A 24,977-nucleotide genomic window follows, 5' to 3' on the forward strand; every position below is an offset into this window, starting at 1 on the left:
ATGTGGATACAGTTCTCTCTCCTTGTTTGCATACATGCCCTCACTCGCTACCTATTTTGTCCTTAATTTTTCTTTTTTTTTTTTTTGTACTATTGTCAATGAATATGGCTCTATAATTTCATTTTTTGAAAAAAAAGTTTTTGAAACAAATAGAGAACAATGAGGATTCTTTTTGTTTATGTATCTTTCAAAGCTATGTCATTAAGAGCATAAAAGTTCACAGTTGCTCTATTTTCTCAGTAGGTTGTTATTTATATAATGATGAAATATTTCTCTTTATTCCCTTTTGTTCTTATCACCTTGAATTCTATTTTGCTTGATTTTGATGTTCCTAAATCTGCTTTCTTTTTGCTTGCATTTGCTGGCTTACCTTTTTCCCAGTGTTTTGTTTTTGAACTTTTTGTTGATTGTTCTCTGTTTTTTAAAGCCACTCTTCCATTTTCTGTCTTTTAAGAGACCAACAAATTTGACCTATTCACAATTATTATGACAACTGAAATGTTTATTCTTATCCCTTGCCATCTTATTTACTTTTTTGTTTTCTAGTTTACCTTTCCATTATTTTTTTTTCCTTCCCTCCATTTTCTGCCCATTTGTTGAACTGATCACATTTAACTTGGTACATTTTTTTTTTGTCTTATGTTTAGGAAATTATAATTTCAATTTCTATTCTATTCCATTTCTATTCAAAGCCAAGCAACCCACAAGTAAAGAACTGGGAAAACTAGACTTAAAGTGAATCCTCAAACAGTGGAAATGGACCAGGCTGATCAACAAAGGACATGGCAGGAGTTTTCATGGCTCAGAACACTTCAAGCAGAAGCTAAAACCACTTAAGAGGAAAACCCTGGAATCTTCTATTAGTAAAATTATAGGATGTGTCTGCTAGAAATTATTAGGGATATGTGTTGGGGAAAAGCTGGAGGGACAGGGCCACACTTTCAGGCCCTGTTTTAAAGGAACTTTGCCTAATCTAGTCTTTCCACCTGAGTTTCCATAATTCTTCCACCGTCTTGAATTTCCCACCTCTGTGCTCTATGTCCTCTGCTGACCCTCCTGCCAGTGAGAAGGGGAGAAGGGAGAGGGAAAGGGCTTTGGAGAGGCAATAAGAACGTAGGCTGAGAGTGATCCTCATCACGTGGATGTGCTCTGGGCAGCATCAAGGATAGCTGGACATCCCTCCTCTCGACAATTACATCTGCTAGACAGATGACAGGCCATCTGTTAGGAGGGAGCTCACTGCCTGGGCACCTCTGTCACTGTAAACAGTGAACAGGGCACAATTTTCCAGGAACCAGACATTGAGAATTAGTCCATTACATGGAGTTCATGCAATTAAATGGAAATCTCTGGGCTATTTTGCTGGCAGACATGCAGGTTTGAGATGATATTGTAAAGCTAAAAGAGTCAAATTTGACCAGTAGTCTCCTTGAGATTGGGAACCTGAGCATCGAGGCTGCCAGAGCAGTCAGGCTTTATAGGGGAGGGGGAATTATGGAAAAGAACAATACTCCATGAGGATCTGGCAGGGTCGGTGAGGCCCAGAGAGGTCAAAAGTGGAGTCCTGGCCATGACGCTGGCATCATTGGGAGATGCTGGCTCCTTTCAGGGATCCCATGACTCCCTACTTATGAAAGCCCTAGTTTAGTTTGGATTGGGCCCCAGGGCTCCTCCTGTGTCCAGGCTGGTGACTCAAGATGTCAATGCCTCCATTCTATTAGCTGTTTCCACCAGAAGCCACTGAAGTCTGGAAAAGGTGGCATGTGAGTAAGAAGACTGTCCAGTTCACCTGTCTGGAAACCAGGGAGCTGGAATTTTCTTGTAAAGCTGGAGTGATGGGTGAGATCACCTCAGGATCTCCATAGGAATATGTGGGGAAGCCCATGGCAAGGGTTCACATGTAGCTTGGATGACCTCCATGTGTTACTGTAGTCCACTGAGCTCACCCAGCATCACGATGCAGTTTCCCCCAGGGGATGGTGCTATGGTCTGGGCCAGGAGGGGGATGACAGTAGGGCCCACAGGCAGGATTCTGAGAGATGAGGAGACCTGGCAACTCTGGTCACCATCATCAGTGACATGTCACCAACAGGACAGCCAGGAAAGCCAAGATGCTGTTGAAGGGCCAAGGCTGGTCTTCAACACAAAACACAGAGGCCAGAAGGAAAAAGGCTGGCAGGGGGCAAGCCAGAATTGTGATTCCTGATCTGGGGAGTAGGTTCAGGGGTGGGGCTGGAGGAGGCAGGGAGTAAGGGAAAGACAGGGCTGAGGGAGCACTGAGGGTACCCAGACTTAAGTGTCCCAGGTGCTAGGACTTGTCCTCTGTTGCATAAATGTTCTACAATCTAATCCTTAGTGCATTTCTGTGACTGTAGGTATAATGTCTCCACTTTAGCAATGATAAAAGCGAAAGTAAAAAAAAAAAAAATTAAGTGACTTGTTCCAAGCTATACAGCTAGCATGCTTGACCTAATTCAGATCAAACTCAGAGTTCCTGTTTGTTCCACTCAACCTCTCTAGGAGTTATTTTCCTTCCTTATAAAGCCAGGGAAGCTGGACAAGATCAGAGCTTCCTAAACTTTGACTTAGATCCACCTTCATGATTTTTGTCATCTCCACCTTCCATCTCAACTGTTATTGGTGTCTAAGTTTTCCTTAAGCAGTCTCACTTGGGGTGTGTGTGTGTGTGTGTGTGTGTGTGTGTGTATGTGTGTGTTTAGTGTGTGTTAAAATATACATAACATATAATTTACCATTCAACCATTTTTAAGCATGTAGTTCAGTGGCATTAAGTACACTTACATTGCTCTGCACACTCCTTGGCTTTAACTTAGATATATTTTAGAAAGGAAAACATGCAATGACTATCACGAACGGAAACCAGTATGACTTTCCATAAACAGAAGTCAACCGCTGGAACTAAATACAGTGAAGACAGAAAGCCATTCACTTACAGCTGGATACTGTTGCGACTGAGGTCTCTGAGATGAGTCCTGCTCCTTCTCACCCCCAGGAACCCATTCTTTAAAGGGAAGACCTCAAGTGTTAAAGATCTGACAATTCTTCCTTCAGACTCAGAAGAATTGGAAGAGGAGTGACAGGGTCATTTTCTCGCTTTGATGTCAACGTGATCCTGGGCTGTGCCCGAGTACCCTCTCCCACCTTGCCCATCACTGAGCGCCCTCCCTGCCCCCCATACCCCTGGGAACACTGTGGGAACTGTTGGATGTGCACAGGTCCCCGCTCACTAAGACTCTGTGACCCCTGACCTCAGAAAAGGGGAATCTCCCTTTTCTCTCAGACTCAGATCAATGACTAGGAGCATCCTTTGGGACAAGTCCTTCAAGTTCTCTTCCCCAATTTTCCCAAGAGAAATGAGGGTGGCTCTCAGATGTCCTTTCTCAGGTCTGAATCCCGTAACAAGGATTAGACTGCCCACACTCTACAAGCCCAGCTGCCCTGGACAGCAGGCTGCAGGGCACTTTGTTATGATGTCTGCACAGGGCAACCATCATCAGGCCACACCATGGTGGGTGAGGCCACCAGTTGCTTTGAGTGAGTGAACTTAGTGCAATCTGGGTGGAAAAGCAGATGTGTTAGGCATCGGAAGTGGAGCTTACAGTGCTGGTGGAAAACAGAAGCAGCCCCTGAGAGGCAGAGGCCTCTGACACAGGAGGTTCACAGCGAGCCGGACTCCAGTTTGAGGTTAGAGGTGTCTGGGTGCCAATTTCCCTAGACAATGGAAGGAATGGGATGTGTGTAGCTGCGTCTTCCTTGGAAGCACTAAGAGGCTGAAAAGGACCAGGGGAAGAGTTGTCTTTTTAAGTGATGCAGAGATGCTCTCTCTCAATGTTATAAGGAAACATTTTCATTACTGAAGCTGTGGGTATTTTTCAGTAAAATAAGCTGTGAGAGCAGGAATGTGGTGGAAATCCCACTGAACTGTCGTGCCAAGTGGAGTCAGGGCTTTGAGGGGTGGAGGTCCTGATGGGAGGATCTCTCTCGGCCTGCTCCCCTCTCCTGGACATAGTTAACCACACCCCCCTTGGAGCCCTGCCGTGATGCCCACCGGACACGGGACATGCGCTTCTCACCTGGGGCTTGGTCTCATCTTTGTCCTTGTAGTAGAAAAGCTGATCCCCGCGCAGCACGAACCAGCGCTGCTGCCAGTTCTTCATGATGCTCCTCTGCTTCTTCAGCCAGCCCGCCTTCAGCACAGGGCCCAGCCTGCGGGGGCAGGGCGGCCGCCCGGGGCTCCGGCTCTGGTCCCCCATCACTAGGCTTTTGGAGCGGGCTGGAAGCCAAACACACACACAGGGAGCATGAGGGATGGCAGGCCCGTTGGCAGTCCTTGCCCCACCCTGGCATCCCAGCTGCCCTGTGACCAGCGCATGGGAGCTTCGGCCAGCAGGGCGTGGTCAGGCTTGGCCTTCTTTCCCCTCAGGTTCAAAGGGGCGTGGGCTGGAGCACCTCATTCACCTGGGGTAGTGAAGAGTCTACCTGCCTGGTTAGTTTGTGCTACGTCTTTGGGATCCAAGATTCTCCATTTCCCAGGTGTGTTCATCCATCCTTGCATCCATTTATCTATCCATCCATCCATCCTTCCATCCATCCTTCCATTTGTTCAATGACTCATTCATTTATTCAGCATTGAGTATCTACTATGTGTCAGTCACTATTCCAGGTGCTGAAGATAAAGCAGTTAAGAAACATAAAAATTTGGGTCCTGCCAGAGCTCCATTCTAGAAAGGTTTCTGTTATTCAAGCCCCGAGGAGCTGGCCCCATCAGACCCTCTCCCTAGTTTCTGCACAGCACCCACTCCCCTGGAGGCGTCAGGTCTGAGCACCATTGCCCAGAACTCCCCACCCCCACCCCCAGCACCCCCTGAGCTGCTTCCCTGAGATCATCCTGGCAGGTGGGTCTGGACAGCAGGGCCTCCACTGCAATTGCTTGCTGTGATGTGTCGATGGCTCCCTGGCAGGGGAAAGGGACCAGCTCTTCCTCCCTCAGAGGTTCTGAGAGCCCGTGAGCACTTCTGCCCTGCAGATGCCACTGACCAGCACTCTGCCCTAGGGTGGTACTGTCCTGTCCTTCCTCTGCCCCTTCCTTTTGCTCTCTCCCCTCTGTCCTGGGGGAAGCTATTCTCCTCTCTCTGGCCAGTGTCAAGGATATTGCTGCAGTGGTCACTGGGAGGGGCCATCATAGACTTCGGAGGAACAGCTCTGAGTCCAAACATAATCACACTTGCAATTCTTAGACCATGGGTCCTAATTTCTGATTGGAATGCTTGGTGCCCACAACCCACAGTTGTTGCATTGTATCTGTGGTTCTGTGTGTGTGTGTTTGTGTGTGTGTCTAAACTCCTTTCACTGCACTAGTGTCTGCAGTTCCCTAAGCCTGGCTGTCCCTCTGCTCATGCTATCCCACATGTGGACCTTCCATCCCTTTCCTACTCAACACCTGGCTTTGGCTGCATGGTGAGCTCCTATTCATCCTTCAAGACCCACCTCCACAGAACCTTCCTTCTGATCTTGTCTAGATAGTCATTTCCTCCTTGAGTAAGGTACGTGGTCCATGGCTGGTAATGTGGCTCCCATTACCATGCCAGGAAGGTAGGTAATGGATATCAGACATGGCTGTCAAACATCACAGGCTACTTAGGATTTTTCCTTTTTTTTTTAACTGAAGTATAGTTGATTTACAATGTTATATTAGTTTCCAGTATATAACACAGTGATTCAATATCCTTATAGATTATACTCCATTTAAAGTTATTACAAAATAATGGCTCTATTTCCCATGTGCTATACAATATATCCTTGTTGCTTATTTATTTTATACTAAGTGGTTTGTGTCTCTTAATCTTTTTTTTTAAATGGAAGAATAGTCGATTTCCAATGTGTTAATTTCTGGTGTAGAGCATAGTGGCTCAGTTATATTTATGTGTGTGTATATATATATATTCCTTTTCATACTCTTTTTCATTATAGATATTACAAGGTATTGAATATAGTGCCCTGTGCTGTACAGTAGGACCTTGTTGTTTATCTGTTTTATGTACAGTAGTTAGTATCTACAAATGTTAGATATGTTTGGACGGCATGGTGCAGCTCTCCATCCAAGAAAGCGCTGCCCTTGAAGCTCCCTGTGCCCTGCATCTGAGGCTGGGCTTCACTTGTTTTTGCATTTACCCACCTTTCTGCGGGTCCTGGTCCCCACGCATGTTGATGTGAACCAGAGGAAAGTGCACTTCCTGCCTTTATTTCTTTGGCTGTTTTCTATCTCTGTAAATTAACTTAAGACTCCCTCTCTGTTGAACACTTGGATTCTTTCCAGTGTTAGTTATTTAATTAAAGAGACAATGGGGTCCAGTTGAAGAACTACAGGCTTGGGTTGGGATCACTGCCAGTTCTGGGAACTCTTGGTGCCTCAGTCTGCCCATCAGCAAGCTGGGCCCATGTGGGATGGCAATTCCTGACTCTGCAGGGTGAGCTGGGGCGGGGGGGGAGGGGTGGAGACTCTCTGCAGCCTGGCAGAGAGCTGGGCACGAATGAGGTACCCAGTAACTGGTTACCATGGAAATGGTGATGATGATCATGAAAATGGTACGGTGGATGTCTCCATGCAGAACTGTTTCCTGAATGTGGGTTCTGAGGGTGAGCTCAGGGGGCATAAGGCATGAACTTTTCTATGACTTTCAGCTCCTTAGGTGCCATTACACACTTCCTTCTGAAAATAGTGTGTGGATATATTACAGCACACAATTACACTAATGCACCACTTTGTCCATAGCCCTCAGCATGAAATATCATAATCTGAATACACCCACTCCATAATTTAGGATGTATAAAAGATACTTAGGTATCATCCTAGCTCACTCTATTTTTGGATTCCTAATCAGGTGGAATGTCTCTGCATGGGCTTCTGCTAACTGTATGAAGCATCCGCTTGCTCCCTTTGCCCATCTAACTGATTGCCCCTGGTGGGAAGGGCTGGCTAGGATGGGGAGCAGCTGGAGTCCCTGCAGGTCCATGAGTCACTTGAATCCTCTTCCCCTCCCCTGTGAGCCTCAGTCTGACTCCGGAACTCTTCCCACAGCCCCTGAAAGGCCTTTCTTTCATTTCCAGGTGCCCGTGGTACTGTGCCTGGCATCTGCACTGCTTAATCTCCAGAGCTCTGCAGCCTTCTCTGAAGGGAGCCCTGCCTGGGTGAGGCTCGGCTGAGTGGCTCACAGGGAGGTGGGGTCCATGTCCCATGGGACCTGCTGCATCAGGAGGGGCCTTTCTGCTCCTAGGGCTGTACCTGCACCCCCCTCATCCCTCCTTTCATCTCAGGCTGCCAAGGAGCTGGAGCAGGGCTGGATTCAACAGACACTGATCCCTTTCCAGGCCCTGGGGACTTGCAGACAACGGTTACCATGACCCCAGTATTCTGGTGGAGTCTGACAGAGGACCGGGGGGGGAGGGCACAGGTGTGTCCCCTTAGTTACTGAGTTTTCTGAGTCTCAGTTTCCTCATCTCTAAAATTCCATTAATTAAGAAGGATGGTAACCTGGAGATTGTCATTCTAGGTTAAATAAGCCAGAAAGAGAGAGAAAAATATCATATGATATCATTCATATGTGGAATCTAAAAAAAGATACAAATGAACTTATTTACAAAACAGGAACAGACTCACAGATATAGAAAATAAACTTACAGTTACCAGGGGAGAAAGAGGGTGGGAAGGGATACATTGGGAGTTTGAGATGCTAACTACTGTATATAAAATAGATAAACAACAAGGCCCTACTGTAGAGCACAGGGAACTATATTCAGCATCTTATAGTAACCTATCATGAAAAAGGATGTGAAAAGGAATATATGTATGTACATGTATGACTGAAATATTATGCTGTACACCAGAAATTGACAACATTATAAACGGACTATACTTCAAAAATTAAAAAAAAAAAAAAAAAGAATGGATGGTAAAATTAAGTCTAGGCTTCTGTCTTTTTAGTAACTTGAGATTTCTAACATGAGCCTGGGCAGAAGCTGGGCTCCTGGGGAGGTGAGGAAAGGCCAGCTCCCAGGCCCCTCAGTTCACCAGGGAGGCACTTCCTGCGGATGGTACTCAAGCTGCCAAGCCAGCCTGGCTTTTCCCCCTGCTGATCAATCACACAGATATTACTTATAAGGCCCAGAGAGCATCTTGAAAGGGAAATAACCATTGTTATGATTTATTAATAACTTCTGTTCCTGTCCTCAGCATTTCCTTGAATCAAGCTACTCAGTTCTGTAAACATTTAAGCCAAGGTTTCAAGTCAAACAGCTCTGGCATTCTAAGGCTCCGGAACCAAGGGAAGTTTCTGGAGCTTCTGGCCAGGGAGCAGATCAGCTTGTGACCAGGGAAGGAGGAGGGTGCCCTTCTCCCTCCTCAAAGCCGGGCAAGCACAATCATTCATTCACTCACTCATTCATTCATGCCTTCCAGGTACTCCAGGAACTCCTCCAGGTACGGTGCAGAACCCCGAGTTGTCCATGTTCCCCTGGAGCCCCCAGGCTGGCAGGGGAAACAAGTCACAAGGAACACCCACCCAGAGACGAAATAGCCACAGGCCATATGGACAGGTAAAGGCTGTACCCATCTTAAGGAAGGTGCAGACCTTTCTGCCATAGACATCTGCAGAGCCGCCCGGAGGAGGGAGCACCTGGGCTGAGCCCTGGAGGATGAGCTGAACTGGGGTCATCTCAGGGGAGGTGGGGCTCAGATTTGGGGGGAAGGAATGGAAGTGCTACCTCTTGGCTCAAATCAGTGCCTGTGCTAGGCTGATGCTGTCACCTATTTTAATGATAAGCATGTCTTGAGAGGGTGGGCTGTATTCCTAGCCTCTCCTTTCTCACCCTTGCCCCCAGTTTCCTGCCAACCCCTTGCATTTGGAGATTTTTTCCCCTCCTGAACCTGCTCTGATCAATTCCAACAATCTGGTTCTGGTTCTCAGCCTCCGAGACCCCTTGGTACTCAGGCAATATTGATCACCGTCTTCTTGAATCTTTTTCTCCCGCTCTGCAGAGCCCAACTGTCTAATCTACAAGCCCTTTCTGCCCGTGACTCCCTCTGTTCTCCCTGCTGCCCTCCATTCCATCATGAGTCCAGGTGTTTATTTCTGCCCGGATCTTATTCCAGGACTTCCAGCTCACATGTTAAATCATCTGTGAGACATCTCCATGGGGATGCTTCACGGTCACCAACACCCATGTTCAAGTTCAAGCCTACTCACCTCTCCCAAACTTGTTCCCCCTCCCGCTCCTCATCCAGGGTTCATGACTGGGACTGACCTGTCTCGATCGCTTGGAGTTGTTCTGACAAATCCCACTCCCTTCAAGCCCCACAGTCAATTTGTGTCCAAATTCTGAAGCAAATCAAATTCTTATCATCCCTTGCCTGGACTCCCTCCTCTTGCCCCCTGCCCTCTGCAGGAGTCTCCAAAAGAGATGTAGCTGCTAAGGAAATCTTTCTAAACATGAATATAATCCTTTTATTCTTTTTCTCAAAAGTAGTTATGGTATTTATCACCATGTGCAGAGTAAAATCCAACCCCAGCCCGGCAGTCGTGATTCCTTTATGAGACGGTGTCTCCCCAGCTTACCACGCCCGCCCCCTCTGCCCCAGGCTAATAGCTGTCAAAGGCGTCTGCCTCCCCCACCTGGGGATCTTAGAAAATCTGGTGTCTGGATCTGCTGAATCACAACTTTGGGGGGAAGGACCTGGAATCCGGATTTTGAAGCAGCGCAGGTGATTTTGGTAATTGCTGCCCTGGGCTCTAGTCACACCAGACGACTTCCCATCGTAATGCCCTTTTGTCCATCCTCACTGTCAAAGTCCTACTTGCCATTCCAGGTTTGGGTCCACCTTCACCTCCTCCATGTAGCAGAGTCAGTCCACTAAAATCAGTCTCTTTCTTTTCACTTCGATTTCACCTTGAAAATGCTATGAGTAACAGTCTGGCATATAATAGCGTTGTTTGCGATGTGCCTGGATCTTCCTCTCCCCAAAACAGAAGACCCAACTCTTTCCTGGGAAACTCTGTGCGTATGAGTGTGCATGTGTTTTCTAGTGTGTAAGAGAGTGTATACGTGCATGAGTGTGCAAGTGTGTGTACGTGCATGCATGTGTGTTTGCAAGCATGTACGACTGTGAATGTATGAGCGTGTGTGCATGCATGTGTGTGTGACTATGAGTGTACAATGTATGAGGGTATGTTTGTAAGTACATTTGAGAGTGTGGGCGTATGTCTATGTGTGAGTGGGTGCACGAGTGTGAGTGTGTTTGCAAGCATGTGCAGTGTGAGTGCATGCCTGCATCTGCACACCTGTTTGGAGGAATCCTAAATTCAGAATCTGGGGTCTTGGTCCAGGCAGTCGGTCCTAAGTGGGGAGGCCCTGCAGACTCATCCGGCACCCCTGGAGGCCTGAGATCCTCATTCGGAAGCCAGGCTGGTGGGAAACTGGGGAAGCTGACGGGATGAGCCAGGGGAGGAGAGGCAGAGAGCGGGAGGCTGTGGGTCTCTGGGAGGGTGGGGAGCAGGGACCACCCTGAGGGGCATTTAGGAGGATGGGCTGATGACTGCCAGTATGGGGAGGAGGAGGGATGGGGCACAGGCCAGTGGTCGAGGAGGGAGGGGCAGGATGGTGCTGGCAGTGACCCAACCCGCACGTGTTGGGTTTCCGCCGTCTCTCTGACACCCACGAGGATGTGTCCAGGAGGAAGTGGGATGTGGGCTCCAGCGTGTGGGAGAGGGATTCAGGCTCGGGAGAGAGGGGGCTGCAGATCAGCGCCCAGTCAAAGGACACTGCACTGGCCGCTGGCTTGTTTATTTACCCCTTATAACAAGTGTTACTGCTTTGGTTTACAGCCGTGCAAGCTGAGATTTAGAGAGCCAAGTCAGCCACAAGGCTGCACCGTGAGCCAATCCGAATTCTCCCTCCTACAGAGCCTGTGCACTAAGGCCCTTGTGAAACTGCCAGGGCATCCACGCACGAGGTCTCCCAGGAGGCCTCTAGAGTGTGGGAAGGAAGGGACTGGGGCTGGAACTTCGAAGCCCTTCAACTCTGCGTGGAGGACAGGAGGAGGCAGAGCAGCCTGTGAACCAGGCTGGGAGGAGCGGTGAACAACCAGGGAGAGCGTTCTCAGGGACCCAGAGAGGGTTGCAAGAAAAGGGTAAAGCCTGCCAGAGGCAGAAAAAGGGTTAATGTCTATGGGGTCACGGGGGTGGGGGGTGGGCAGGGAGAGGGTCAAGGGGTGAGTGAGGAGAGGGGCACACAGTCAAGAGTGTGGAGAACTCTTCCAGGGTAGGTCCCCATAAAGGAGGGGAGGGAGGGAGCAGGGTCTCTGGAGCGGGCCGTGGGATGGAGGGCAGGTTGCCCCTTATTAAGACAGAGGGATCTGAGCCTACTTAAAAGTGGACAAGTGGGGGGGGGGGGGCTTTTGCCCAGGAGGGGTTGAGGGTATGAGCGGGGGTGGGTGGGAGATGAGACAGAATGGGAGCTGAAGGGTACATGAGGTGACAGATGTGGAACGTGGGCGGGGGTTAGCCTGGGATAGCAAGATGCCATCATGGGCTGTGGCAGGAGGCAGAGGGCAGGGATGGACATGGACGGGGTCCTGCAGTGGTGATGAGGCTTTCTCCCTGCTCTGGGGCACCTAGTCCCACGGGGCGGGGTCATAGAGCCTACCTATGTCACCTGGTCCCCTTTGCTCAGGGCCCTGTCTGCCACCTGCCCCATTCCTCTGTGCTGCGGCAGCTCAGAGCTGCGGCTGTGCCATGAGGCCTGCAAAACCTCCAGTGCCCTGGCCCTGACCCGGCTGGTTGTTCTGAGACCTGGAGAAAGAAGATGTGAGCTTTCTCAGCCACTGGGTGTTGGGAGACTCAGTCCTCACTGCATTAGCACTGGGCTGGCTTCCCTAGAAAAGCTGGCCTGGGAGGGGCCAAAACAGGGGAAAGAAGAGGCCAGATGCTCGGACAGGGCGAGAGTGGGGTGGGTGGCAGTGGAAGGGCCAGACATGCCTGAGTGCCTGAAGGGCCAGCGCTGGGGGTGGGAGCCTGGCAGCTGACCTGAGTAATTTCACTTGTTCCTCAGAATAACCCTGAATTCTTGGATGTTCTGACTGAGACTCAGAAGAGGGGAGCAGCTCACTCGTGGTCACATAGTGTTGTTAGGTGGCAGAGCCAGGATTGAAAACCCAGTCAGTGCTGGTCACTGTGGATGCTACAGTCCTTCCCCAACAGAACTGAGCCTGAGTAGGGCCCCACGTGCTTCAGATCAGAGGTACCAGGGAGGAAGGAGAAAAGTGGCCTGAACAGGCATGTGCCCAAGAGTCCGAGAGATGACAGAGGCTGCCAGGGATGAAAACACCAGCCAAGTTCAACTCAGGAGGTCAGAACCCTGGGTGGAGGAAATGGAATTCAAGGACCCAAAGGTTCATTCATTATTAGAGAAGGACAAAGGGCTGTACAGCATCAAGGCGTTGCTAGGGCAACAGGAGGTGCAAGGCCAGCCGTGATTCATGCCCTTTTCCTATCAAGGAAGGGGATCTTTTGTTTCTCAGTCGAAGAAATTAAAGACGTGAACAGGTGATGTACAGAAGAGAAAATGCAAACCGCCAGTGAAGATGGGTGGAGATGCTGGATTTCAACAGTAATCAGAGGGAAATGCAAATTAGAACCATTATGTGATGCAGCATTTTCAGCAGGTATATTTTTCAAGTTTGATAATATCAGGTGCTGATATTAGGGCAGGTGGGCTGAATTTAATAAAATTGAAAACATGCCCACTCTACAACCCAGCAATTCCATTTCTTGCCTCTCTCCTGCAGAGAGGACTGCAAGTACCTAGGGAGTCACACACAAGGATGCCCTTGGAGCACTCGGAATGATCCTAAAAATGGAAAAACCCAAGTGCTCAACAATAGGAAAATCATCAAATAAACTGCCGTATTCACATTACAGGATGCATGGCAGAAGACAGAAAGGATGAGCTGAAGGTATATGAGCTGACAGTTAGCTCCCCCCTCTTAACAAACACTTCACGAGAGGTGTCTTCACTCTCTCCAAGTCCTCTCCTAGTCCCCTTTTTAAAACCATAGTAGAGCACAGGGAAATGTATACAAGATCTTGTGGTAGCTCACGGAGAAAAAATGCAACAATGAATATATGTATATTCATATATAACTGAAACATTGTGCTCTACACTGGAAATTGACACAACATTGGAAACTGACCATAACCCAATAAAATAAAAATTTAAAAAAAAAGGACGCACTAAATGAACAGCTAAAAAAAAAGCTGTAGTAAAATACACTTAACATAAGATTTACCATTTTAGCCATTTTGAAGTGCACACTTGAATGTGTCATTAAGTACATTCACATTGCCATATAACCATCACCACCATCCATCTCCAGAATTTTTCATCACCCCCAATGCTTCCTGTTCTCTTTTGACCCCACCTAGTTAGCCTCCCCCTGTCTCTGTGCGACCCAGACTGCTCTTATCAAGGCCACGGATGTCCCTCATGTTGCTCAATCCAAGGATCAAGGTGGTCCATCCATTCCTTCCCCTTAGAACACCTGACCCCAGTTAAGTGGTCCATTTCTATCCCTGGGTCCAAGACTACTCCTTCCTGTCTCTCCCCTTCTTCACTGGCCACCACTCTCAGTCTCCTCATCATCCCCACCTCTTAGAGTCCAGTGCCCAGCGCTAGTCTTTGGACCCCTTTTCTGTCCACACTCGCTGCTGCCTCAGTGATCTCCCACCTCATGGATTTAAACACCATCGATGTGTGGCAGGCGCCTGTGCAGAGCTCAACCCTAACTCCAGACCCACGCGTCTATCACACTGTCCACCTGACACATCTCATATCCAAAGCTCAACTCTTGGTCTTTCCCCGCCCCCAAACCTACTACCTGACAGTCTCCTCTATCAAGGTCAGCGGAAACTCTATCAGGCTTGCCTGTTCCCAGCCACCATCATTTCTCACCTGAATTACTGCCACAGTCTCTTCTCCAGTCTGCCACCCCCCACTGCAGTTTCTTAACAGGGCAGCCAGGGAGAGTTTGTAAAGATGGGAGTTAGAGCATGCTGCTCCCTATGAGTCCTGCAGGACTCCCCTCTTGCTCAGAGTGAAAAGTAGGAGCCAGCACTACAGCCTACAAGGGTCCTCGGGACCAAGCCACATGGCCCCTCGGACCTCCCTGTGCTTCCCTGCCCTTGGCCACATTGGCCTCTGCTCTTTCCCAAACAGGTCAGCCATGCATCTGCCACCGGGCTCTGCACCCGCTGATCCTGGCCCTGCAGGGCTTCCGCTCAGCCCTTTCGTTCTTTTCTCAAATGCCATTTTCTCAATGAGGACTTCCTGAGCACCCTTTGAAGATGCATCCCAACCCTCCCATCTACCCTTTTCTGCTTTATTTTAACATTTATTTAAATCCTATTATAGCGGTGGAAGAGACCAAATTGCAGAACAAGACACAAAATATAAAACTATTTTAAAGGGGGAAGAAAACCCTTCCCCCTTAAACAAAAGACATCCCAAGGTATATTCATGGGGGATGGGCATTTGCATAGAAAGAACACGTCACAGCTGTAACAGGGATTGTGGTCATGAAGGGAAGAGTGGGCTGTAGGGCTGCGGTTTTATACAGGAAGGAACGCATGCATTGCTTATATAAATTAAAATAAAAACTTTAAAAGAAAGAGCTCTTTTGGAATGGAGCTAAATCCCCTTGGAAGATCTAAAATAGCAATGAAAATATCACGAGTTAGATAAATGTTTATGAGTATTTATCTGCAAAAAGCACCACACTAGGCTTTGGTCGGCAACACAGAGTGACGCCAAGCCTCTGCCTGCTTGGAGCTTCGAGGCCGAACGGATGATGCTTTGTGCAAGCGTGGCTCAGGTGCATCTGTAGATTTTCCATGGTCAGGGGGCCGTCCTCTGTAGGTGAGCCCCTCTGGTGGCCCTGGGTCTACTCCAGCCTGTCTGCTCCACCCCATCTCAGGTGAGGAGGGGGCTCAGCGAGGGTGGGTGGGTTGTTCACTCACCCAGCGTTGCAACAAGAGTACCTCGCAGCTGCTACAGCTTAGAAATTGCCGAGAACACATTAAAGCTCCCTTACCTTAGTGGATCACCTCAGAGCTCCACCCAAATTCCCTTGATTCCTTTTTCCTGTTTATATGCCCCCTTACTTTCAACAGCTTACCCCAGTGACTTTTCAGGACTGCCGGCCCACTCTGGAAGACTGCCTTTGGGCTGTTGGAGCCATTTGGAGCCAGCACTGGGAAAACCAAGTGCCTCGGAATTTACATCCCTCCCTCACTCCTCCAGCCCTTGGGCAAAGACTCCTGGGTATGGAAGCCTGAAAGCCCCTGCAGCCTTGTTTCTAGTTGGAAGCCACTCAGAGGGGTCAAAAGGTGTAATTCACACTTCAAATTTCCTCTGGGGCTCAGGTGAGACCCCCCCCTTTTATTGGGCTTTGCACCCCAGCTTGGCTAGCCTCTTCCCTCTGTCTCACTGGGATCCCTTAGGGGTACATCCGTAAGAAATTACCGCATGATAATCTCATCTCAGGGTCTACTTAGGAGACCCGCATCTAACACACCTGTTCGTATTTAGGGCCTTTTGACGAGGCCTTGGCAGCTGCTGGGGCGGCCGGCCCTGCGCTGCTCCCCAGGGCTCAGCGCTCTGCAGCCGGCTAGGGCTGTTTTTCCATCTGCAGCTCAGTAAATGCAGCCCCGAGAGCAGGGAGGAGTGGCTGCGCTTGGACTAAAACACAATTGATTTATAAAAGTCAATGGGATTTGAAAGCTGGGCTGGGGAAATAGCAAGATGGCTCTCAGAGCTGAATTGATTTAAAGGGTAAGTATTGAAGTCGAAAGATTGATGGAGAAGAGAGAGGGGAGGTAATGGAAGAGGCACTCTGGAGAGGGCCCGACAAGACGGTTTCATAAAGTTAATGCAATTTGCAGCCAAGGGCGAGGGGGCCTCGCCAGGTTCCCGTGCTGTCCTGGGAGCACTGTGAGAGCCTCAGATGATTTATAACAGCATGGTTCCTGAGTGCCCCCTACCTTTAACATTTTTTAAAAACTTGTGACTTAGCTTCTTCCTAGGCTCCTCTTGGTCATCTGTTCTTTGCTAAGATACCCATCTGAGGGGTCTAGAGAACCAGCCAGGCCCTCACTTTGGGGCCTGGAATATGGACAAGAAGGAAACCTACCCACCGTAAGAAAAAGGTATTAATTGTAATATAGCTCTGAGGGGGATCTAGAAAGTTTGGATTTTTTTTTTCATAATGATTATTTTAATGCTTTAAAAACATCAGTAGAAAAGATCAAAATTTTTTTTTTTTGCTGGAGATACTGGAGATTGAATCCAAGACCTCGTGTACGCTAAGCATGAGCTATACCCGCGCCTGACAAAGATTACATTCCTAACGGTTATTTTTATTGGTTCTTCCTGGGCCTGCCTCCTGGCTCAGCTGGTGCTGGTCTTCAGCAAGGGGGTGCAGGAGGCAGGGTGACCCCCAAACTGCTTGACCTGCCCTTCCATGCAGTGTGCACCCCCAGGTCCAACTGGATCTAAGTTCATTCATCCATCCATGGAGCATATGGGGCCGCTAGGGCGTCCACCGGGAGACTGGGAGACCAGCAATGAGGCTGAATCCGGATGAATGAATGGAGCGAGCCCTTAGAGGGGATCAGGTTCAGCCACCTCAAAATATGCCACTTTGGCATATCGATTATTTTTAGCTGAAGGCAACTGAGAAACAGTACACAGGAGGAGCTCTCCTCCCTCCCCATTTCTGCCTAAAAGCAGGGCATCAATTTTCCTTTGTAAAGGTTCCTTGCCACTCCTGTACCAGGAAGGGGAGAGTGAGATTCTTATCATCGGGAGGTGACTCAAGTCTGCATAATGAACCTTACTAAACACCTCTTATCTACCATACTTTTCCTAGTCACCATCCCATAATTTACTGCCCCTGGGTTTAACTGCATCTTTTCTATGAAGCAGCCCCTCACTCATTTAAAACTGGAAAAAAAATTATAAGCCTTTTCTCCTGTTAATCTTTTATCAGTTTAATTAGCAGGTATCAGGTGCTGAACTTAAGAGGATAGACAATTTTCCTCCCCTACACTATGGAAGGCTGCAGGAAGAAAGGGTGTGCCCAGCAGGGGGAACAGGAAGACATGCAGAGCATGGGGTTAAACCCAGAAAGTCTGGTTCCCAGGCTTTTAACCCTGACTCTCACAGGACCCACATCCCTGTCCTAGAATAGACCAAACCCTAACTCCTTCCCACCAAGACTAATTTTAAAAACTCCTTTCTCTGAGAAAGACAAGACTGATGGACCTCCTCTAACTTTCATCTGCAGGCTGGACCTCCAGCTATCGTCCCGTGGTGGGGGTCCCTTTTGCTGCATCTCATTTGAGGAGGCTGTGCCCCCTTTCATGGTGAAGGAAGGTTTTGCCGTCATCGACATGGGTATGAAGCCGAGAAGGTGAGAAGGTCTCTGAGCTGGTGTGCAGCCAGGCCTCCAGCTTCACCTCCCACTCATACCACACACCCCACTCCTTCCAGATCAATGACCGGTCCCCACAAGGGCCATTTTGAGCCACACTCCCGCACCTCTGTGCTTGCCACCCTGACGAGCCCTGACCCACTCCTGACGTGTCAGTGTAGCTATTTCCTATCGTATGAAGACTCTAGTCTTCCAGTCAAAGCAGGGGGTTGACTGCCGACCACCGTGACAGCACACACCTCTGGCCGGACATGTGCCTCTCTGTGCTGGGTTGATTTGTGAGCTTCTCATGGCCCGAGAGGGTGCCCTCCTCAGGCTGGATTCCTAGAATGTAGTTCGGAGCTTCTCAACAAATGCTTGCCGAGTAAATGTGCAGACATGAGACGGAATCCTCAAGTTCAAAGAAAACAGGAAAGATCGAATCTTGGTTTGGAAGAAATCCACCAACATGATTTCTCCTACCCAAGGCCTGTTTCCACATGACGAAAGGTTAAAGGGCACGAGATTGTCAATTTCATTCATGGGATTGGAGGAGCAGCAAACAGGAGCAGGAAACACAGGATGTGGTTTTCCTATTTCTCCTAGTTTGGCGGTGGGAATGGAGAGGCCCAGGACTTGGAGACCTAAAGCCCTTCAGCCTCTTGGAACCCCAGGTTTTGGGAGTAAAATACGAATTGTGTCCACTTCCTAGACCGTGGTGCAGAAGAAATGAATGACACTTTGAAAGTGCTTTGCAAAGAGCGAAGTGCAGAATGGATGGATGGTGGTTAGCATCTTGTTGCTGCAGGCAGAGCCCCTGGGAGGCCTCTCTCCGCCCTTCTGCACCGCGTCTGGGAACAGCTGGCCCTAGGATTGCTAACACTGCTCCTGTTCAGACTAGCAAGCTGCTCACCAGGAGCCTAGGATCCGTGGAGTTGATGTAATTCAATATTGATTATAAATTTCATTTCTGCCGGCCTATGGGCCATTAGCTTAGATCAATACATTCTCCACCCTTGGTTAAGTAATCACTGAGGCTGTTGATGATTTCAGCAGAGTAAGGGCAGGTCCCTGGTTGTCTTGGCTGAGGAGTCCAAGGCAGCCTCCTAGCCTAGGCTTAACCCAGTTCAAAGTGTCTTACAAATAAATCATTTATTTTTCCACTTGCAAACACGAAGGTCATGGTCAATTCTCCAGTTCTCTGGGGCTGGAAGCCCAGTCCAGAGATCCTCTAGCCCAGCATCTGGCAGTGCCTTGTACCCGGCGTGTCTAAGAGTAATGAATGGGTAATGAACTCTGGGCAACTTCCACGGACAGAACTCAAGTTTTCCCACCAGCTGGTATCTGGGAGGAGAGGCAGGAGGAAGGAGGAGGCTTGGGTTCACCGTGCATCTTCCCTCCAGGACACAAACTGCCACCTTCACCTCCAGGCACAAGGGCCTCGGCAGCTGCAGATGGACTGGTGGGCTGGGGGCCAGGGGGGAGTGTGCGGGAGCCTGGCTGACAGCCGCTGAGCACTCTCAGTAGATGTGCTCTGACAATGGTCCTGCTTTCTCCTCACACCCTCTGCAGGTGGCAGACAGGAAACGTCATTGCTCCCACAGCATCTACTGAACATCGGCTTTCTCCCTGCAGACTCACTGCCCACACTGCAGCCAGCATCACTGTCTAATGCTCTGTCCAGACACATCATTCCCCTGTTGAAAGCCCTACCTGGATGTGAGATGGGTCAATTCCCTGTCTCATTACTTGGTCTCCTCACTGCCTTTCTGCCCAGGGGCTCACAGTCTGCCCCTCACAGCACACATGCCTCTGGGTCTTGACACAAGAGGCTTTCTACCCCAGGACAGCTCTCCTCTCCTGCTGCCCGGAAAGAACTTGGGGTGTAAACAAATAAACGCACAATGGTTTTCTAGAGCCTTCGGATTTTGAATCCCAGCGCTGCCATTACTGGCTGGGTACCCCTTCCTGGCTGGCAAGTTCTTTCATCTCTCTGGGACTCAGTTTCCTCATCTGAAAAATGGGGCAATAGTGCTCTCTGTCTCAATGAGGATCTCTTCAAGACTGAAGGAGATGATACACATGGTAAGGGTGATAGGACATTAAAATGGGAGCTCCAACAGGGCACCAAGACACAGGAGACGTGACCCTCTAAAGTGAGGGACCGGCCAAGCAGCATGTTTTCAAGGAGGTGGGTGAAAATCAGTTATGTGGCCCTGGGAAGGATGTGGAAATATTGAACTGGTCTTGTATTTTGCTAATGGGTGACTTAGGGCATTTCATTATTCCAGAGTGCTCAAAGCTGTCACGGGGCCCTGCCAGGCAGTGACAGGGGAAGGCCTGGCCCCCTCAGGACAGTAGAGGGCACAAAATCAGTGGCTTCATGAGTTGTGCTTGTTCCACAGCATGTTTACACAAGTTCAACAGACAGGAGCTACGGTTATTGCTATTACTGAAAAATACGGTCAGTGCATGAATGATTAAACATGTGTCTGACTCCTTGCAGGCAGGGAGGTGAAGGCATCTGAAGATACAGTATTTGAGCTGGCTCATCTGTCAGAAATACAGCGAGTTGAAATAAAATAGTAGCCAAAGCTGGGATTTCTTAGCATCACCAGGTGCACGGGGCCAGGCCCGCCCGAGCCCACCACACGCATCCGCACCCATGGCCAGCATGGCTGGCAGCCCCTGGTGAGGGCACCCCCGAAGGATGACCCCCCTCCTCATCCATCTAATCCTGACTCCCTCCCCTTTCCCACTAGCCTGCTGCTCAGCCAGGCTGCTGTCAGCTGAACAAATCTGCGAAGGGCCAGGACAGAGTGGGTAGCATGACCCCACCTCTTGTTTTGGCCCCTGCACCTGGTGGTACTGTTGTGAACCCCTGCCCGGGAAGCCAGTGCTTATGAAGGATCAGCATCCTCATGTCATCGGGGCTTAAGCCGCCCAGGGGACACTGTCCGGCCTGGACGGGGCCACATTTGTGGAGGGAGGCCTCTCAGACCTGTGTCCTGTAATCAGGCTGCTTCTGATCTCATTGGTGGGGCAGTTTTGAGCACTTGGCTTCAATTTTCCTGCCTCTGTTTCCCTCCCCTGACTCCCAGGATTGGTATAAGGATCAAAATGGGATGCTTGCCTGTAAGCAGAAAGTCAGCACACAGCCGGCACATCCTAGACACTCAAAGACATTTTCTCATTTTCCTTCCTTCCCTAAAGAAGAAAGTGGAAGAAATATCTGTGGCCTTTAATGTGTTAGTAATGAGAGCATCATACCCTATGAGTCCATTGATATGAAACTGAGTAGGCAAAACCACTCTACAGGGATAGAAATCAGCGGAGTGTGGGTCAGTCTGGTCGGGAGGAGTGACTGGGAAGAGACAGGAGGGAAGCTTCTGGGGTGGAAGGAAATGCTCTATGTCTTGATCTGGGTGGTGGTCACTGGGCTGCACACTTAACGTGTACATTTTGCTGTATGGATGGAAGTATGTCTCAGTTTTAAAAATAAGAAAAAAATGTTAAAATGAACAATGAAAAAATCCTAGAATAAACAATACTCAAAAAATTGGGCTGCAGTATATTTTTAAGGCCACTGTTGTTTAAAGATCCCCTAATTGGGAATTTTTTTTTTCCTCTAAGCAGATCCCTGGGATTTGTCCTAGACATGCTGCTCATTTGAAGGTCTCTGCAATTTTGTTTCAGCTCTGAGCAAGCTCCTGGAGAGGACAGATGGGAGAGAGCTTGGTCCTCTAGTGGTGGAGGTGGTCCAGGCTTGGGCACTGAAGCTCTGGAGTGGGTATCAGCTCTGAGCAATGGTGGCAGCACCTGGCTAGAATAAGGAGGCCACCAGGTGAGTCTCCGCGGCCCCCCTTCTCCACCACAGCCTCCAATAAGGCTTCCAGTCCCGGCCATGCTCCAGCCCAGACCCTAGTTCCATCTCCAGGAGCTGTTCTCATATACCTTCTCCTGGACATACCTCACTCACCCCTCTGCTAGGCCCTTATCTTCTCTCTGAATCTCAGGCAAAGCAGACGCTGCATCACCTAATTAGATTACTGTCCCTTTGCTAATTAGATTACGGTCCCCATCTCAGGCCCCCGGAGGTGGTCTGTCTTAGGGAGCCCTCCGAGCACCTGAGAAGCCTGGGAGGGGGCAGCACGGGGTCACCATGGGCGTATTCTGGAAGGCCACATCATTTGGAACCAAGCAGTCAGAGGAGGTCTGTGAATCCCGCGGTCACCCCTTAAGAGCAGAAACTTCACTCCAAACAATCCTCCAGTGTGACTGGAACAAGCTGTCACCCCCAGTATCTCACGCAATCCTACAGGCTTTAGGGTGAAACCGGGCAGGTCCTCCCCCGCTTCCCAGTCCCGAGAGGCAACGGCTTCAGTTGGTTCCTTCGGTATTTACCTCCACATTTCTAAACGGTATTCATTTATTGCCATTTCTTCCTTTTATTTTGTCTTGATTTCCTTCATCTAGTTATTAACACACCCATCAACTCACGTATTTATCTTTTTGTGTGTGTATGAGACATTCATGTTCTCTTTTAGTAAATTCAGTTACACAACAGTGTCATCAACTACTGTCACCATGGTTTACATTGGATTCCTAGACCTTCTGTATCTTCCAGCTGAAAGTTTGTACCCTCTTGCCCATTTCTCCCTGTTTCCCCCACCTCCCAAACCCGACAACCACTTTTCTACTCTGTTTCTATAAGTTTGCCTTTTTTGCTGCTGTTGTTACATTCAACATACAAGTAATACTGGGCAGAATTTGTCTTTCTCTGTGCGGCTCATTTCATTTAGCATAAGGCCCTCAAGGTCCATCCATGTTGTCACAGTGGCAGGATTCCCTTCTTCCTCGTCGCTGGATTCAGATTATATATATTTTATATACATATATATACATATGTATATATGTATATATATCTCATTTTTTATCCATTCATCAGTTGATGGACACGTGTTTCCACATCTTGGCTCTCGTGGGTAATACTGCTATGAACAACGGAGTGCAGTTATTTCTTTGAGATTGTTTTCATTTCTTTTGGACATATACCCAGAAGTGGACCTGCTGGATCATATGGTAGTTCTATTTTCAGTTTAGGAATCTCCACACTGTTTTGCATAGTGACTGCACCTAGTTACATTCAGTGTACAAGGGCTCCCACTTCTCCACATCCTTGCCAATATTTGTTATCTCTTGTCTTTTCGGTAACAGCCATTCTAACAGGTGTGAGGTGATATCTTAATGTAGTTGTGATCTGCATTTCCCTGTGGTTAGTGATGCTGGGACCTTTTCATGTACCTCTTGGCAATGTGCATGTCTTCTTTGCAAAGATGTCTATTCAGTTCCTCTGCCCATCTTTTAATAGGATTGTTTTTTTCATTTATTTTTGCTATTGTGTTGTATGAATTCGTTGTATATCCTGGATATTAACCCCTTATCAGATACACGATTTGGAAATATTTTCTCCCATTCTGTAGGTTTCCTTTTCATTTTGCTGGTGGTTTCCCTTGCTGTGCAGAAGTTTTTCAGCTTGAGGTAGTCCCACTTGTCTATTTTTGCTTTTGTTTCCTTTGCTTTGGTGTCTAATCCAAAAAAATGACTGCCACCACTGATGTCTAAGAGTTTATATGTCTTACCCCATATATTTTCTTCTAGGAGTTTTGTGGTTTCAGGTCTTACATTCAAGTCTTTAATCTATTTTGAGTTGATTTTTGTGTGTGGTGTACGATAGGGGTCCAGTTTCATTCTCCTGCTTGTGGCTGTTCAGTTTCTCCAACACCATTTATTGAAGAGACTGTCCATTCCATATGCTGTCCATCGTATATTGCTGGCTCCTTTGTTGTAGATTAATTGAACATATAGGCATGGGTTTATTTCTGGGTTCCCTATTCTGCTTCACTGACTTATGATCTGTTTTTATGCCAAATCACTTCTTGATTTTTTTTCCATTTTAAGTATTTTCTATTGACGTCTAACTATGGCAGATGAAGGTTTTATTTATTTCACTCTCCTGTTCCCAACACACAGAAGCACCCACCCCATCCTCCCCATACAGTTATAGTGTATTTCCAGTTTGATCAATATGCAGAATTGGCATTATTAGTACTATGTAATTGCTAGTCCCAGTTGAGCTATGTAGTACCCTATAATTTTCTTTCCTTTCATGTATCACTTTTTGTTTTCCCTGGAGTTCGTAATTGCCTTGCCTTTTAATTTACTTAGTTTTCTACTACATAATCAATAACTCAACCTTAAATATTCCAACAGCTGTTCAAATCTAATTTCCATGTATTCATAGGCATTGGGCATCTTCTTGAAAATCACACTGCATTTTATTCCTCAAAGAATCTATAGCTTTCCTGGAGACATGCAGGGTCACCTGCAGTGGCGTTTGGATAGTGTGAGTCCCTGTGTTGGGTAAGGGGGAGGGCATAGGTCTCAGCACTGGGGAGACATGAGAATGAATTCCACCCCTTGTTGGCGGGGTACCCACAATTCTCCCTCCACATCTGCTAAAATGGGAATAATGAAGCCTCATGCTAGGGTCGTCATGAGAATTAAATACGTACCATGGAAATGCCTGGAGCATGGAGGACACACAATAAATGTTGGTTTGCTTTCTTGTGGGAAAATCAAGAAAAATAAGGCCACGGAAAGTACTTTATCTCATTCATAGAGCTTTCTCTCTCCATCCCCACAGTATTGACTAGGCTTTGCACATTCATCAAGGCTTCTAAGACACTGACACTCCTGTGAAGGAAGGCAGCTAACGCTGCTGGAGCTCTGCTCATCTGTCTAATGATTTCCTCTAAAAGAAGGTGCTTTTTTAATAGCAACATCAATTTTACTTTGAAATATTCTAAACAAAGGCAGAAACTCTCAAAGAAAATATGGAGAGCTTGGTGGCATAAAAATTAAAAAGTTATGTACATTCGGGAAAAAAAAGTCCCTGATATACAAGTAAAGGGCAAGCAACAAATTGGGAAAATATTTACAACATGTAAGTCAGTCAAGGGCGGGTGACTTTCCTAAGGATGTAGACCACTTTGGTCCAGAGACAGTGCTTCTGCCTCCCAGGCTAATGCTCTCCCCACTATTCATTCACTCACTTATTCATTCATACATTCATTCATTCATTCATTCATTCATTCATTCATTCATTCGTTTAACATATATGTACTGAGTGCCTACCAGTGCCTGGCATTGGGGTATAATGACAATCAAAACCAGAAATGGCGTCTGTTCTCATGGAGCTCACAGTCTGGTGGGATAACACTGATGCGCCAAACATTCACACTCAGGAGTGTACAACCATCCAACGTAAATGCCACAAAGGAAAGGAGGCCATGGAGCAGAGGACCCAGTTAGACTATGGTGCGTGGGAGCACTTCCTTGGCTGGCTGGTGACACTTGAGCTAAGAACTGGAGGATG

At 48.2% G+C, this 24,977-nt stretch overlaps 1 protein-coding gene across 8 annotated transcripts in view; it reads right to left on the reverse strand.

Annotated features, from left to right (window-relative positions):
* ARHGAP22 (Rho GTPase activating protein 22) overlaps positions 1-24,977 on the reverse strand; it is a 179,315-nt gene that overhangs the window by 113,421 nt on the left and 40,917 nt on the right. For all 8 annotated transcript variants that reach the window (XR_004324047.1, XM_032491660.1, XM_032491663.1 and 5 more), the window contains one exon: positions 4,095-4,294. Coding sequence is in view for 7 of the 8 variants with exons in the window: in XM_032491660.1 (XP_032347551.1) it covers positions 4,095-4,294 (200 nt within the window). In the remaining variant the exon portion in view is untranslated. The remainder of the gene's footprint in view (positions 1-4,094; positions 4,295-24,977) is intronic.

This window comes from Camelus ferus, chromosome 11 (genome assembly GCF_009834535.1).
Source record: "Camelus ferus isolate YT-003-E chromosome 11, BCGSAC_Cfer_1.0, whole genome shotgun sequence".
Classification (NCBI taxonomy): Eukaryota; Metazoa; Chordata; class Mammalia; order Artiodactyla; family Camelidae; genus Camelus; species Camelus ferus.